General features: G+C 48.1%; 1 protein-coding gene across 1 annotated transcript in view; it reads right to left on the bottom strand.

Annotated features, from left to right (window-relative positions):
- SMG5 (SMG5 nonsense mediated mRNA decay factor) overlaps positions 1-13,901 on the bottom strand; it is a 27,943-nt gene extending 14,042 nt beyond the window's left edge. The window contains exons 1-10 of the mRNA XM_060090731.1: positions 13,669-13,901; positions 9,609-9,707; positions 8,961-9,084; positions 8,438-8,594; positions 6,427-6,516; positions 5,382-5,471; positions 4,582-4,660; positions 1,159-1,284; positions 985-1,053; positions 316-524 (exon numbers count right to left, since the gene is read on the bottom strand). Coding sequence (XP_059946714.1) covers positions 316-524; positions 985-1,053; positions 1,159-1,284; positions 4,582-4,660; positions 5,382-5,471; positions 6,427-6,516; positions 8,438-8,594; positions 8,961-9,084; positions 9,609-9,707; positions 13,669-13,742 — 1,117 coding nt within the window. The 5' untranslated portion in view covers positions 13,743-13,901. The remainder of the gene's footprint in view (positions 1-315; positions 525-984; positions 1,054-1,158; positions 1,285-4,581; positions 4,661-5,381; positions 5,472-6,426; positions 6,517-8,437; positions 8,595-8,960; positions 9,085-9,608; positions 9,708-13,668) is intronic.
- Between the last annotated feature and the right edge of the window lie 1,509 nt (positions 13,902-15,410).

Consider the following 15,410-nt stretch of genomic DNA (forward strand, 5'->3'; position numbering starts at 1 on the left):
CCAGCAAGTCTGAATTCCGTCTGGATCATCAGCTAAGCATCTCAACCACTGTGTCTGCCTGGGTCCTGGCCAACGGTACGCGTGTTTGTGGGTGCAGGAGGGCGGAGGGGGTGGGAATACGCTGTTGCCTTTGTTCATTCACTAGGAGCTTCTTTAGGGCAGGGTTCCTTGCCCCTATCTCCCACAGCCAGGCAGCGACACAGGTAGTGAAGGGACTGCTTGTGGAAGCAAGTTTGTGGATAAGGAGCTGCAGAAAAGGGTAGTGAGGATCCCAGAAGCCAGTCGGGGAGAAATGAGGGACAGAGGGAGAGTTACCTGCTCTCTTCAAGCTGTGCACACCCATAAGGCAGATGATGACCATTTGAAAGATGAGAAGGTCCGGGAGGAAAGCATATCCACTCTCATACTCCTCCTCATCCTCACTGGCCAGGCTGAGGTTGGGTGAGGAGGGCAGGTAGAAGAGACAGAGGTTGAAGTCCTCCAGGACTGACTGGCAAAGTGATGTCAGCTCTGAGTCCACAGAGCTATGGAAGGGCAGGATAACAGGGGAGGTCAGTGATGGGGGCTGGGGCAGGCAAAAAGAGTTGGGAATACAGGATTCAGAGAAAAGACCGCAGGATCCTCAGGGGAGACTTCAGAAAGAGGAGCAGGGGGAATCAGTGCTTGCTAGTCTCCAAAGCAGACAGAGTAACATGGGAAGGGCAGACACGCAGTGGAAGGGATGTGGGTAGGCTTCCCATTAGGCCACTCCTTCAACATCTAGTAAGCACCCACTGTGCCAGAGGGTAAGCCACCCAGAGAACGGGCACAGAACCTAGGGTGAGACAGTGAGGGATGCCAAGAAAGGACTAACCAGCTAAAGAATTTCCAATCGAAAGGCAGAATTCACCAGCCCACTCCCTCCTCTTCAAGTCCCCTGCCAGAAAGAAGCCATCGTGGATGGGGCTCACAGGACACAGTTCTTGCTCACTCTCTTCCACTCACCTGCTTTTGGGCTGCAGGAGGCTTTGCAGATACATAAAGTTCACCAGCAACCTCTTGATGTCTTTGCATCTGAAATGAGAGGAGCCCAAGGTAAATGGTGACCAGCTCCAGAGTCCCTATGGTCCTACTGCACCAACTGCAGAAAGACCCCCTCTTCCCACAGGCCCCACTCACCGCTTCTTGCTGGGAGAGAGCTTCCGAGTCTCGCACTTCTTCAGCTGGTGGTACATCTTGGCTGCCTTGTCATACAGCCGCTTGAGGTTCCCATAGGCCCCCTCAAAGGACACTTCCGACTGGATGCTGAAGGAGACAGAGGTGAGCTACTGAGTCTTGGCAGAGGCAGAGGTGGAGGGGGGAAATGTCAGTCTTCCAGGGATTTAGGGAGCACTGTTTCTAGTCAATACAGGCTGCCCCCAGCCTCCCCTTCCATGTATGTACTCAGGGTGAAAGCTATCTTTCCTAATAAAATACACACATACAACTTCCAGATTAATCAGAGTAATGATGATGTCCCCATCTCCTCTGTATCTAGAAATGGGACAATTAATCTCACTGAATGTTACAAACTTAACTTAGTTACCATCCCTGAAATACACTATCCTTCATCTTTCTTAAAGCACAGAGCACTTAATAGGTAGCATTTAACAAGTATTTACTATGTGCAAGGATATTTACATACACTACTTCAGTTGATCCTCATGATATTCATTCAAATGCAAATATGTACTGAGCACCCAACTCCGTGTCAGGCAGGCACTGTACCTTATTATTATCCACATTTACAGATGAGGAAGTAAAGCCTGAGAGATCAAGTATAATGCAAAGGTCACCTAACGGACTTCCCTGGTGGCGCAGTGGTTAAGAATCCGCCTGCCAATGCAGGGGACATGGGTTCAAGCCCTGGTCTGGGAAGATCCCACATGCCGCGGAGCAACTAAGCCCGTGCGCTACAACTACTGGGCCTGCGCTCTAGAGCCCACAAGCCGCAACTACTGAAGCCCGGGTGCCTAGAGCCCGTGTTCCCCAACAAGAAAAGCCACCACAATAAGAAGCCCGTGCACCGCAACAACAAGTAGCCCCTGCTCTCCACAACTAGAAAAAAGCCCATGCGGGGCAACGAAGACCCAACGCGGCAATCAATCAATCAATCAATCAATAAAACAAAGGTCACATAGCTAAAACATAGTAGAGCTGAGTCTCCAACCCAAGTCTGTCTTACCACAAAGCCTATGACCTTAACAGCATGCTATACTTTTTTTAAAAATGTCGTTTTTTGAAACGCCTTTTAATAACAAAAAGCAGTGATAGAAAAGAAGAAATACACATCAGTGGTGCATTAAATATAGCTACAAATTTTTGGATACTCCTTCCACTGAGAAGTGGGTTCTGTGTCACCTCCCCTTAAATCTTGGCAGGGGGTGAGGGTGGGAGACAATGACTATGCAACTGCTTTGACCAAGAGAATACTGCAGAAGTGACTCCACCAGTTTCCAGGCCCAGGCCTTAAGAGATTGGCAGACTCTCCTTCCAAGTTTCTTGGGTCATTATTTGCTATTGGAGCCCTGAGCCACTATGTAAGAAGTCCAATCTGCCCTGAGGAAGATACCACATGGAGAGGCCCTGAGACTACATGGAGAGGGAGAGGGGTCCAGATGAACCAACCCTCCAGACATATCAGACCCCCAAATCAGCCAAATACCACTGACTGACCCTAGACAATGCCAACAGGAGGAGAACTGCCAAACTGAGCCCTAGCCAAATGCCTAACCCACAAACCATGAGATATTATTGTTTAAGCATAGTAGAGGAGGACCTTATTTGGCACCTCCCAAACCTGGATGTGCTTGGCTCTCTTTGAAAGTGATTCACCCTAAATCATGATTATGAATGTGATGAGGGATCCAGGACAAGTAAGAGGGGCATTCCCTGGAAGGCACGCAAGGAATGGGAAAGATGCAACGGGAGGTTATAAACCTGGTAATCATATTCAAGAATGAATACACAAATAACAAAGGCTGGACAGGGTGTGGAGAAAAGGGAACCCTCCTACACTATCGGTGGAAATGTAAATTGGTGCAGCTGCTATGGAAAACAATATGGAGGTTCCTCAAAAAACTCAAAATAGAGTTGCCATATGATCCAGCAATCCCACTCCTAGGCATATATCCAGACAAAACTATAATTCAAAAAGATACATGCACCCCTATGTTCACAGTAGCACTATTTACAATAGCCAAGACATGGAAACAACCTAAATGTCCATTTACAGATGAATGGATAAAGATGTGATACATATATATATATACAATGGAATATCACTCAGCCATAAAAAAGAATGAAATAATGCTGTCTGTAGCAACATGGATGGAACTAGAGATTATCATACTAAGTGAAGTAAGTCAGACAGAGAAAGACAAATACCATGATATCATCTATATGTGGAATCCAAAATATGACACAAATGAGCTTATCTACGAAACAGAAACAGTCTCACAGACATAGAAAACAGACTTGTGGTTGCCAACGGAGAAGTGGGGGTGAAGGAGAGATGGAGTGGGAGTTTGGGGTTAGCAGGTGCAAACTATTATATATATATAGAATGGATAAACAACAAGGTCCTACTGTATAGCACAGGGAACTATATTCAGTATCCTGTGATAAACCATAATGGAAAAGAATATAAAGGAGAATGTATATATATGTATAACTGAATCACTTGGCTGGACAGCAGAAATTAACACAACACTGTAAATCAACGATATTTCAATTAAAAAAACAATGAATACAGTGGATGGGAGGACAGTCTGTAGTGACCTAGTAAAGGAACAGGGTAAATATTTGTTGATACAGGAAACAGGTTTCCTTGACCAGGAAGGCAGAATTAGGTTATTTTACTTTCCACCTTAGTAGCTGAGCATTTAAGCTATGAAGACCACCCTTTTTCCCTTTAGGCTTTGAAGCCCAATTCACTATATAACTTCTTCTGAGATAGATTTGGCTTCTCGAGTAGACTTTGGCCCTGATTATATGGCAACAGTGAGTTTCCTGGCAGTTTACGTCTCACTAAAACTTAACCAATGGCATTCTCATTTGCCTGTCAGTCTCACGTGCATTTGGTTATGGTGACTTAGTAACCTAAGCCTAATCAACTCCGGGTGCCCTGGAAAAACTGGTTTTCCACTCTAAGAGCTAAGTGTGAGGGAAGCAGTGATCCACCCGCTAAACTTGTCCCCGCACGCTGTCACCTCAAGACGCTGAAGCTCTGCAGTTCTGAAGTTCTTGTCAGAGGCTACTTGGGTAACATTTTCTCAACTATATCAAATTTCTTTCTTTCTTCAGGAAGGCAGCAATCCTGTTACTTTTCATGACAGCAGACAGCTACTTCAGCTGCCCAAGTATCTACGAGTCCAGGTGGCTGTGTGAAAAGCAGCAGGGCTGTGCCAGGATGCCCCTGAGAGAAGGGACCCCCTCACTCTTAGCATTCTCCTATCTGTCTCACCCAGGAGCTAGAGAAGGGAGAAAGGGAAGAGAGAAGACAAAGCAGGAAATTGTGCAGACATGAAAGTAGGGCTGGGGAAAGAGCTGGCAAATACGTACCAGCGCAGGTAGCAATACATGGCTTCCACATTATAGTACTTGCTGCCGGCAAGGGTGCCCAGCTGGTTGAAGGGCATTCCTGGAGAGAAAGAGAAGTCACACAGTCTGTAGCCATAATACTCACCGAAAGCTGCAAGGCCCAACCCACGTTAAGCATCAGAGAACTCACGGGGAGAACAGTGGGTCTGCAGGCGACACTGGTGTCTCGGGTGATCAGCAGCTTAATCGCGCTCCTCCAGGGCGTTATCTATTCTAGACTCACTTCCTGTCAGTCTAAGCCCACCTGGACCACCAGGGATTGCAGCACTGACGGCTGCCATCCCTTCAGCAGCAGCTGTGCCTCTTCCAATGCTGACTGAACTCCATGGAGCCCTCTCCTCTATCCCAGCTCAGTCTCTCACCTCTGAGTTCTCCTTCCTACGTGCTAATCCCCATCTTTCCCTGTAATGGAGCCTTATCCCTTATCCCTTCCCTCACTGTGCCTCCGTGGGGGCAGCTGAAGTACGGTCTTCTCTTTCTACAGAAACCTCAGGGACACGGAAGCCATCTTGTCTCTCCCTCTTCTTCTGCCTCCTTCCTTCTTAGTTCAAGACTTTCCCATTTCTCTTCTCCTTCCACCATCTTCTGAGTGTGTGTTACAAGGGGCAGAATGCAGAACCAAGGTGAAGTATGAAAGAATTGAGAGTGGGTGGGAAGGACCGAGGGGGAAGTGAGTATGGCCTGCCTGCCATCTCAACATTGTCTTCCTCTTGGAAAATGCTGCTGGGTTGGGAGGCCCCAGTGGCGGGCAGTCCACTTACCAATCTGGGGAGCCACTGACAGGGCTTGGTAGTAAAATCTCTCAGCTAGCAGCTCAGTGTCTACGCCAGCTAATTCATTCTGATATCGTGCTGCAGGAGGGAGAGAAGGAAAAGAAACACAATGATTCCGTGTTTCAGAAAAACCTCCCCTCATCTGGGAGTCTACTCTGGAGAACTGTAATAAGAGCCCGGGAGGAAGATACCTGAGCTAGAAGGCAGGCTGCTTGGGTCTCTGGCACAGTCTTAAGTCTGCATGACTATGGGCAAATTGTTCAACTCTCTCTTCCTTGCTGGTAGGTCCAAAATGTAAAGAATATTTAGTGTTTGTAAAGTAAAGAGGCTCTTCTTGATTATCTCTTCCCAATGAAGGGGCTGCAGCATATATAAATGCTTGAAAAGACTTCTGATATTTGGTTCTGGAATTCAACTGCTCAGTTCTAGAGAGAAGACATTACTAATGACACTTGGTCAATCTACTGTGAAACAGCTGATTCTCTCTGTGCCCCCTGCCTATAAAGGGTCCAGGAGTGGGATGGGGGCAGGAAGACGAGCCTCAGATCAATAAAGGAAAATGCATCTGAGAGCCACACACCGGCAGCCTCATGACAGAACCTTTGTCTATCAGGACTAGAGACGGGGGCCATAAAGCAAGAGAGTACTTTTCCATTCTGAGAAACATATTTCAAGCAGGTAAGTCCTCCCTGAGGTCTAACTGCAATTCCTCTAGGAATCCATGAAGAGAAAACCCCAAAGGAGAAAGACATCAAATTAAAATCTTCCTAACCCACCACTGAAACCAGGTTATCACCCTAACTCTCTTAAAAAGCAAAGACATTTTCCTTCTTTGTGTATTCACCATCCTTTTTGACTCACGCACGAACAGTTGAAAAGAAGGAAACACTGTAAACAGACTGGAGGGGAAAAGTTATCAGAGGCCACATTGCGCCTCCTGCTCTCCAGTCACGTAAAGGGTGGTACCAACAAGAGCAGTTGGATCCTGTCCTGTAGCCCAAAACAGAGAAAAATGAAAGGTTCGGATTCTTACACAAATCCCCCAGGTACACTAGACATCGGTGGCATGCCATCTGTGCCCAATCCATCTCCTTCCCTGAGGCAGACACTGGCTTCTTGCATCCTGAGAAGGAGACAGAGAGAGAGATGCTTATAAGCCCACTCCTCTGTCCCTACCTAGGGGAAACACCTTTCCTAGGTGGAGAAAGGAGATAAAGAATCCAGGGCTAGTTTTAGAACACGGCCTTATGGGGCAGAGAAGTCACCCATCCAGGACACAGACAGAGACACAGGCTCACAGGCAGACAGAGGTAGGCACACAGAAACTCATAGGCAGGAGTCATTCACAGGACAGAAAGGAACTAGGACAGATGGGCTATAGTCCTCAACCTAGGACAGCTCCCTGGGGGAAGGTCATGTGAAAGGTCATCATAGGAAGGCTTCTAGAAAGTAGAGGTGAGGCTCAAGTGTCAGTACAGTTGTGGGTGCCTTGGGTAGCAGCTCCCCACCTAAAGGTAAAAGGTTTGGATAAAGATGGGAAACTTGCCCAGGAAGAATGGCATTTGAATGAGGCCAAGGTAAATGCTCCTGGCTTCTGCCTGGTGGGAGGTCCACAGAGAAGGCAGCCTATGGAGAGTCTATCCATGAGGGAAATGAGGTCATCTTGCCTGACCTGAGGACTGGTGATGGCCAGAGCCATCACCCATGCATATTGCATGGGCTCTCTCTTCTCCCTTCACCCAGGCAGCCTTGTAACTTCAGAGAGCTTCAGCTACTTGGCAGGCAGTTTTCCCATGTGCCAGGTACTGTTCTAAGTGTATTAAAATATCAGCTTAAGTAATCCTCAAAGCAACCACATGAGGTAGTTACTCTTGTTACTTCCATTTTACAGTTAAAGACATCAAAGTTGCACAGCAGGTAAGTGACAGAGCCAGGATTCAACTGGCGGTATGGCTACAGAAACCATCCTCCTATCCATTCCACTTTGCAGTCACCCTCCTGGGTGTGTAGCTCCCATTCTGAGCAGCCCTTCCTAATATTTTTTATAGAGACATCGCTGAGTTGGCTGAATGAGAAGTTGCAATAAGGAGAAAAACTAAAATGGTTTGGGGAACTGACCCTTTGAAATAAGGGTTCTTAATCTTTGTTTAAGCTATGGACCCCTCTGGCAATCTGGTATAACACCTATAAATGTTGCCTTGGATTGACATTGTTTTGTTTTGTTTTGTTCTTGGCTGCGCCCCGCATCTTGCAGGATTTTAGTTCCCCAACCAGGGACTGAACCCGGGGTCCCAGCAGTGAGAGTGCCAAGTCCTAACCACTGGACTGCCAGGGAACTCCCCATCGTTTTGTTCTTAAATGGTTTTAAATGTACAAAGTACAGTGCTCGCTTCTGACCAGAGAATGCTGCCACATAGGGGTGCAGACACAACCTCCACCTCTGACCCAGAATGTCTTTGTCCTGGTGAGGGAAGGGGCATGGGGCGGGGCGGGGGGGAGGGGAGGGGGTATAAAGAGCAAGGGGAGTTGGAGGGAGAGGGAAGGCGCTCTAAGGGCAGCTGAGCTGAAGAGAAAACCACCGTAGCTGCCCGTACCTCAGAAGGCCAAAAAGAGACTTGCACTATCTTGAAAGAATGTCCATGATTTCCCCAACATTTCTAAAAACTTTAATACTCTCATCAAATACTAGGAAAGAATCTCTGAAGTTAAAAGAAATGCCAGCCAAATTCAACTGGAAGGAAAAAAAATGCTATTAATAACATCTTGTAGTGTCAGACCTGCTCTAGGTCATTCCATTCCCTCCCCGACTCCCCACTGGTCTACAACCCCAGACTGAAGAGGTCTCTCTCTCTCTTTCTTTAAGATCTTTACCCCAAGTCATACGCTTGTTTGGATAAATCCCAATTTCAGGAAGCATTTGTAGGTCTTCTAGAATCCTCTCTGCCTGGCTGGGTCACAAGGTACATGGATCCTGAGGGATAAGAAGGCCAGAAGTAGAAGTATATGAGCTTGCTCCTTGAGCCCACCTTTCAGGTTTCACTGACCTATGAGGGGGTCGGTGACATGGGTCCAGTCGATGCAGCACTGCAGTTCTAGCTGGTAGTGGGACTGGATATAAAGAAGGAGATGCTGGTAGAAGCCAATACCAGCGACCAGGTGTGTCCTGTAAGCACATTCCAAGGTGCTCCGGCTGTGGATATGCTGGAGATTGGGAAAGGGAAGGGGCTAGTTAAGCAACAAGATCAGAGTTCTGCTCCCCCATCCCTAATCATAGTCATCTCCCTGAAGAAATAAACTTATCTTCTTGGCTCTGGAACTTTATCCACATCTCCTCTCACTCACAAGTTACCCCTATACTCTTAGACCTACTTCTCTGGTCTCCCCATCTGGGATCAGGCTCCCCTCCTTCCCTGATCCTAATTCCATATGACTCCCTCCCTTTCTGCGATCTCTTCCTTGGTTTCCCTATCTACAACCATACTCTGGCCTACTTGCCTAGCTATCCTTTTCTTCCTTAGCTTCCCCTCTTTAGACAAACATCTTCCCAAGATCTTGACCTCCCCTTACCTTTTTGTTAGTCTTGATAAGCTGGATAACTTCGTAGTACACCTTCCTCCACAGCAGCTCCTCAGCCTTCCTCCCATAGTCCACCGGGTGCAGGAACATAAGCTTGACGCAGAGCTCACGCAGCCTGGGATGGTGTAGAGGAGAGCATGAGAGGGACTGCCCATCCCTTGGTGAGGGACACAATAACTGAGGACAAGAAGGCATTTGCCAACACCCCGACTGACAAATCTCTGTACCTCCCAATGGACATCCAGGGTCAGTCAGTAGGACCCAAGACAACAGCAGTCCTGGAAGGCAGTGGGAGCCCCAAAAGACAGAGGCAGGAGCAATAAGAATTTTAATAATCTTCATTTCTTTCCCTGCACCTTTCTCTCCTTTTTACTCTGCCTCTGTATCTCCTCTTTCCTTCCTTCATTATGCAGTATGGCCAACTCCTCCAGCTCAAACACCATTCTAATGGTGCTAGATGTAGAAGCTGCAGAGTGTGAGGGATCCCCTCTCCCTCTTAGGAAGGCCAGAGACGTCATACCCCATTATTGTACCATGAGGTCAGGAGATAAAAGGGAACACGTGTCTATATGTGACAGGGCTTCAGGTGGAAAGGAATAAAGAAACTGTAAGAATGTGTAGTTTAGAGTCTCAGCTTACTTGTTCCTCAGGCTAATGTTCTCTGGTTTGAACACTTCTTGATAAGCGGTTTTGTTGCAAAGGATGAGGTCAAGTCGATGCACGGCCTCCACCACAGCCCTGCAGGGAAATATAAGCAAACAGCCTCTGAGCCATGTGTATGGTCCACCTATGATGCTGGAACACTGATCCTAGAGGAAAAGCTAAAGAATTTGGGGTGGGGAAACTAAATGGCTGCAGATTGAGCTCCGTACAAAACAAGATGAACACAGTCTCCATCCTGATACAGCAGTCCCCTCAGGAGACATCTGGCAATGCTGAAGACATTTTTGATTGTCACTACCTGGGGGAGCGGAAGAAGAGGCATTGCTATTGGCATTTACTGTGTGCTGCTAGACACCCCACAATACATGGCACAGTCTCTACCACCTTAACTATCCTGCCCCAGCTGTCAACGGTGCCAAGGTAGAGAAACCCGGTGATATGGGAAGGGGGACTCTCTCAATGGAAAGAGCATAGGCTGTGATGCCAGGCAAAACATCTAGGGTTTGAACCTGGCTGTGTCTTACTGACTCTATAACTTTGTGCAAAATTACCTACCTCTTTAAGCCTTAGTTACCACATCCGTAAAAGTGGAAATAATAGCAGTTACCTCAAAGGGCTGTTGTGAGGATTAAATGAAATAATATATATACAGCAGGCATTCAACAAATATTGGTGGAATGAATAAATTATTATTATGCAAAGGCTTATTATCTCTGACATAAAGGAAAGGCATTCCTAATATAAAATTCTGCTTTGGAATAATGGGGTAAGAGAAACGGGGAGGGTGTCCCTAAACTGCTTAGTTATAAGGGCTCCTGGATCCTGCTGAAGGAATTGTTTCTTTAATATAAAGTGTAGGCTCTGGAACCAGACAGCCTGGGTTCAAATCCTAGCTCTACTTCTTATCAGCTATGTGGTCCTGGGTACAAAATCTAACTTCTGGGACTTCCCTGGTGGTCCAGTGGTAAAGAATCTGCCGTCCAATGCAGGGGACATGGGTTCGATCCCTGGTCGGGGAACTAAGATCCCACATGCTGCGGGGCAACTAAGCCTGCGTGCCTCAACTAGAGAGCCCACGTGCTGCAAACTACAGAGCCCATGTGCCCTGGAGCTCGCACACCACAACTAGAGAGAGAAAACCCACAAGCCACAACTAGAGAGAAGCCCGCACGCCACAATGAAAGATGCCGCCTGCCTCAACGAAGATCCCATGTGCCGCAGCTAAGACCCAACGCAGCCAAAAAAAAAAAAAAAAAAAAAAAAAAAACCTTAAAAAAAATCTAACTTCCTTATGTGTCAGTTCTCTCATCTATAAAATGGGATTAATATCATCATCTACTTTGTGAGGGTTAAATTAGCTAATATATAAAGCACTTGTAACAGTGCCTTGTACACAGTAAGTACTCAAAAAATATTAGTCTTCATCCTGAGGAAGATATTCCAGACCCTAAGAGAAAAGTTCAAGGAAACTCTACAATGGATGGCCAAGAGGTGCCTGGGTAAGTATCATCTCTGGAAGGGTAAAACCCAGAGGACAGACAGCAGCTGTGAGAACAGGTGAATCAGGCACAGCTCTGGACACAAAAGCACCAAAAAATAGGGAGTGATGATTCCTAAAACAGTCCAAAATTGTTTCAGAATACTGAAACATGCTCTTGGGCTGGGGAAAGTGGGCCACAGCAGGCTAGCATCTTGTGGTGGCTCAGGTGGTACACCACGAAAAGCTGTCCTGTACAGGGCGAAGTGACCGCCAACACCCAGCTGAGTGGGTGGGATGGTAATCAAGGCCTTCTCACAAGCAATCTTAAGAGCCCAGCATTTCTCCAAACACCTCCTGGGCTGCCTAGAGATGGAAGCCAAGCCCTTTCAGCCATCCTGGCCCTCAATGCCAAGGGCAGCACCAGGCAGCCATCAGTGATATGCCAGCTTAGTCCCCAGGAAAGGGCTTTTACCTTCAGTGCCATGCACAGATGCAAGGAGGCTGTGTGTGTATGTATTTTTATGGACAGGCCCCAGAGCTTTCCTTAGATTCTCAATTCAAAAAGGTTAGTAACCACTACGCAAGGAAGTTCTCATTGCAAACTCTTAAACCTGAGAGGTCTCTGCACTTTCTTCTACATTTCCCACCAGACCCTAAGCTCCTCCACTAAATTGTAATCTCCTTTAGAACAAAAACTACAAAAACCAGTCTTGTGTCTCATTCACTATTGTAATCCTAGGCCTAGCACAGTGTTAAAAAAGGAAAATGTTTTTTAAAAAACAGTTAAAATTGGCCTAATTAACTGGTGCTTGTGTCCCTTCCAGCATCCTTTTTCCAGCTGCCTTTTCTGAGGGGCTTAAAACATTTCAGAATTTCATTTCTGTAAACAGACTGTGGGAATTTCCCAAATTTACTGAAGGTCGGATGACAGTTACATAGTCTAAAAACATATTTACCTTGGGCCAAGAAATCAGACCTTCCTCCCCCAGTTCTTCCCACCAATCAACATTGCTATAATAAATAATAAAAAGAGATCCGCTGCCTCAAATTTCCATCCTGCCCAAAGCCAACAACACACAATTACCAGCAGAGATACCCACATGCACACATGTAAGCCACACATGCAAACGTATCAGCTTAAGTCAGTCAGTTCTGCGAGGGTAGTGGCTTGAGAAAAAAAACAAGATTTGTGAATGATTAGAAGGATGACCAGAGCCATTTCCAAAAGCTGGAGACAAGTAAGGAATCTTGCAAGCACTGCCCACGCTCTGTCTGACAGCCAGCACTGACACCCGATGGGCAGCATGACAAGGCACACGTGCCATCCCAGCCAACTGCTCACCCACCTGGAGACTGCTTGGGGCAGCCCACAGTGAGAGCCCAGGGGCTGATAGATTGGATCACTTTTCTATTTTTGGATCAGCCTATACTCCCCTCTGCCTTCTGGCTTAGGAAGCCAGAACAGGCATGATGCTTACTCAAGGGAGGAAAAGACAACATGTTCTTGACTCTTTCACTGTCAAGAGGAGGCCCATGGCTCTGAAGCTGGTCTTCTCATGCAAACACCTCTGGTTCTATAGAGCCTGAGCCGAATGAAAACCCCAAACCCTACTCCCTATTAGAAAGCAGAAAACTCCATTTGGTCTCTATGCTTCAACCTATTTTGATCCAGTTCAAAAGCCCATGTTTCAGTTGCCCCACACAAACAATCCTCGACTCGGGGCAGGAGGAGCTCACTCAGGATGGGAAGAGCTCATACTGGCCTGTTCCCAACAGAGGGCTGAAAGGCTGAAGATGTTGAGGAGTGTGAGTGGCACTGTGGAAATCAGAAACCAGGAATGGAAGTTGCCTGGCAAGAGACTGTAGTCATGAGGCTGGAAGGAAGGCAGAACTCAGGAGTCCCCAGGTGCCCTGAAATGGGCTCCTATGACCTAAGAACATTCTGGACTCAAAGTCCTTCACCGCCCTTCTAGTCCAACACAAATCGTCTTCCAGCCTCTTTCTTTTCATTCCGATTCCCAAAACTTAGAGCCATAAGGGACCTCAAAGCCGATCAAATCCAAATCTCTCCTTTTAACGATGAGAAAACTGAGGCCCAAGGTTAAACTGTGAGAGAATGGCAAAGCAAGGAGCTGAAACTGGCTCTCTTGATTTCAGTCCAGGGCTCTTCCCTGTAAGTCCTTACAGGGTTCTAAGCACCATTCCCTTCCGGGTTTTTCTCCTGTCTGTGACCCCACCCTCACCTTCCCAACCCCTGCAGTCCCCAATTCCCACCTTCTTACCCCAAATCCGCAAAGCTCGGTGCCCGCCCCAAGCTCACTGCGGGCGGTATCCCTCCACGTGCTTCCCTCCCAACCTCCCACCCACCCAATTCCTTCTTCTTTCGGCTCAATCCCGCGTTACGGGACCCCGCCCCCTCTGCTCCCTCCAAAATTGCACCCCCCTCCCTCGCCCGCACCCCAGCCCGGCACCCGAGCCCGCCCGCCCGGGAGGCCCCGCCCCTCGCTGTCCCCCCACTTCCCTTGGCGGCTGCACTCACGCCCCGGCCCCTCTCACCGGTAAAGCCGCTTAGTGTGGAGGACCTTTGCTTCGGGCTCGCTGCTCTCCCCTGTGGGGGGGCCTTGGCTCATGGTGCCTGGGCCCGGGGGCGGATCCCGGTCACAGACCCCCGCCACCTACCGCTACCGCCACCACTGCCGTCTCCGGCCGTAGCCGCAGCCGCCACCGCCGCCGGCCCTGCTCGGCCGCCATAGCTGCGAGGCGGCTGCCCGAGACAGCTCCTCCTCCGCCTGCCAAATCTCGCGATACCAGCTGGAAGTTGCGGGCCAGTGGCCTGCCGCTACCAAATCTCGCGAAACTCGTTTTCCCTCCCGGGAAGTTGCCAGAACTAACTCTGGGCAGCATGGCCTCTTTCTGGCTTCTGCAAGCCCTTAAGAAAAACTTTATTGACAAAGCTGCCAGAGAACGAACAGTGAACTCTGCGGGGGAGCTGAGGCTAAGCTGGATCTGGGCAGATGGACTCACAGCTAGGAGCATGACTTTGCTTTGTCCGACGGTGGTCATTTTGTCCATCCTTCTGCCCGCACCCCCCACCCCCGCCCCATTTGAGCCGAGCCCCTTTAAGATTACTAGTTAGGGTGATTCCATTTCTCCCTTTCCCCCCATTATTTAAACAAACAAAAAACGTGTATGTGAAAATTTTCTTGGAAAGAGTCAAGCATAGCGTAAGAGTAAGGCCCTCCAATACAGGACTCTTGTACAGGCACCTCGGCCCTTCAGCTCCCGCACCCCAACCCAAAGATTTCCACTTGCATGTTCATCTCTCACCAGTCCAGCAAACATTTATTGAACACCTGCTGTCTTCCAGTCACAATGCTGGGTGCTGGAGACACAGAATGAGCAATCCAGACACTGTCCCTGCCCTCACAAAGCTCAAATAACTTCAGGGGAAAAGAGCCACAGGACTGAGAAGGTACACCCTTAAGCGTTTCTGCCCCCGGAAAGATCACCTTGGATTCCAGTTGCTTTCTTAAACCTTAAACCTAACCTAAAAGGCAAGGTGTTCAGGGGACCCGTGTACCCGCTGTAATGGGAACATAAATTCCTTTTCCAGCCACCGACCTTCTTTCTGTTCCTGAAACAACCTGTCTTTCCCACTTATTGGCCTTTCACCTGCTGTTTCTCTGCCTGGAACACTCATTCTCCTGATTTCCCATCAGGTCTCAGCTCAAATATCATTTTGGCAAAGAGGTTTTCCCTACTGAAATTGTCATATTGGTTTAGTTGCTAGGCTTCTTTATTACCTGTTGTCCCAAAAGAACAAGCTCTTTAAGCGCAGAGACTTTTTTTTTTTTTTTTTCTGCCGCGTGGGGTCTTTGTTGCTGCACGTGGGCTTTCTGGCTTTCTCTAGTTGCGGCGAGCGGGGCCGCTCTTCCAGGGGCTACTCTTCGTTGTGGTGCGCGGGCTTCTTATTGCGGTGGCTTCTCTTGTTGCGGAGCACAGGCTCTAGGTGCGCAGGCTCTAGAGCACAGGCTCAGTAGTTATGGCACACGGACTTAGTTGCTCCGTGGCATCTGGGCTCTTCCCCGACCAGAGGTAGAACCCGTGCACGCTGCATTGACAGGCGAATTCTTAACCACTGCGCCACCAGGGAAGTCCCAAGCACAGACACTTTGCCTGTCACCTTGTTCTTTCCTGTGTCTGCGCCTAGCTAATAATAGGTGCCCAATAAATATTGAATGAATAAGTGTAGAAATTCAACCTCTTTTTGGGTATCCCAATCTACTCCAAGCACCCTC

Source organism: Mesoplodon densirostris, chromosome 2, assembly GCF_025265405.1.
Source record: "Mesoplodon densirostris isolate mMesDen1 chromosome 2, mMesDen1 primary haplotype, whole genome shotgun sequence".
In the NCBI taxonomy this organism is placed as follows: Eukaryota; Metazoa; Chordata; class Mammalia; order Artiodactyla; family Ziphiidae; genus Mesoplodon; species Mesoplodon densirostris.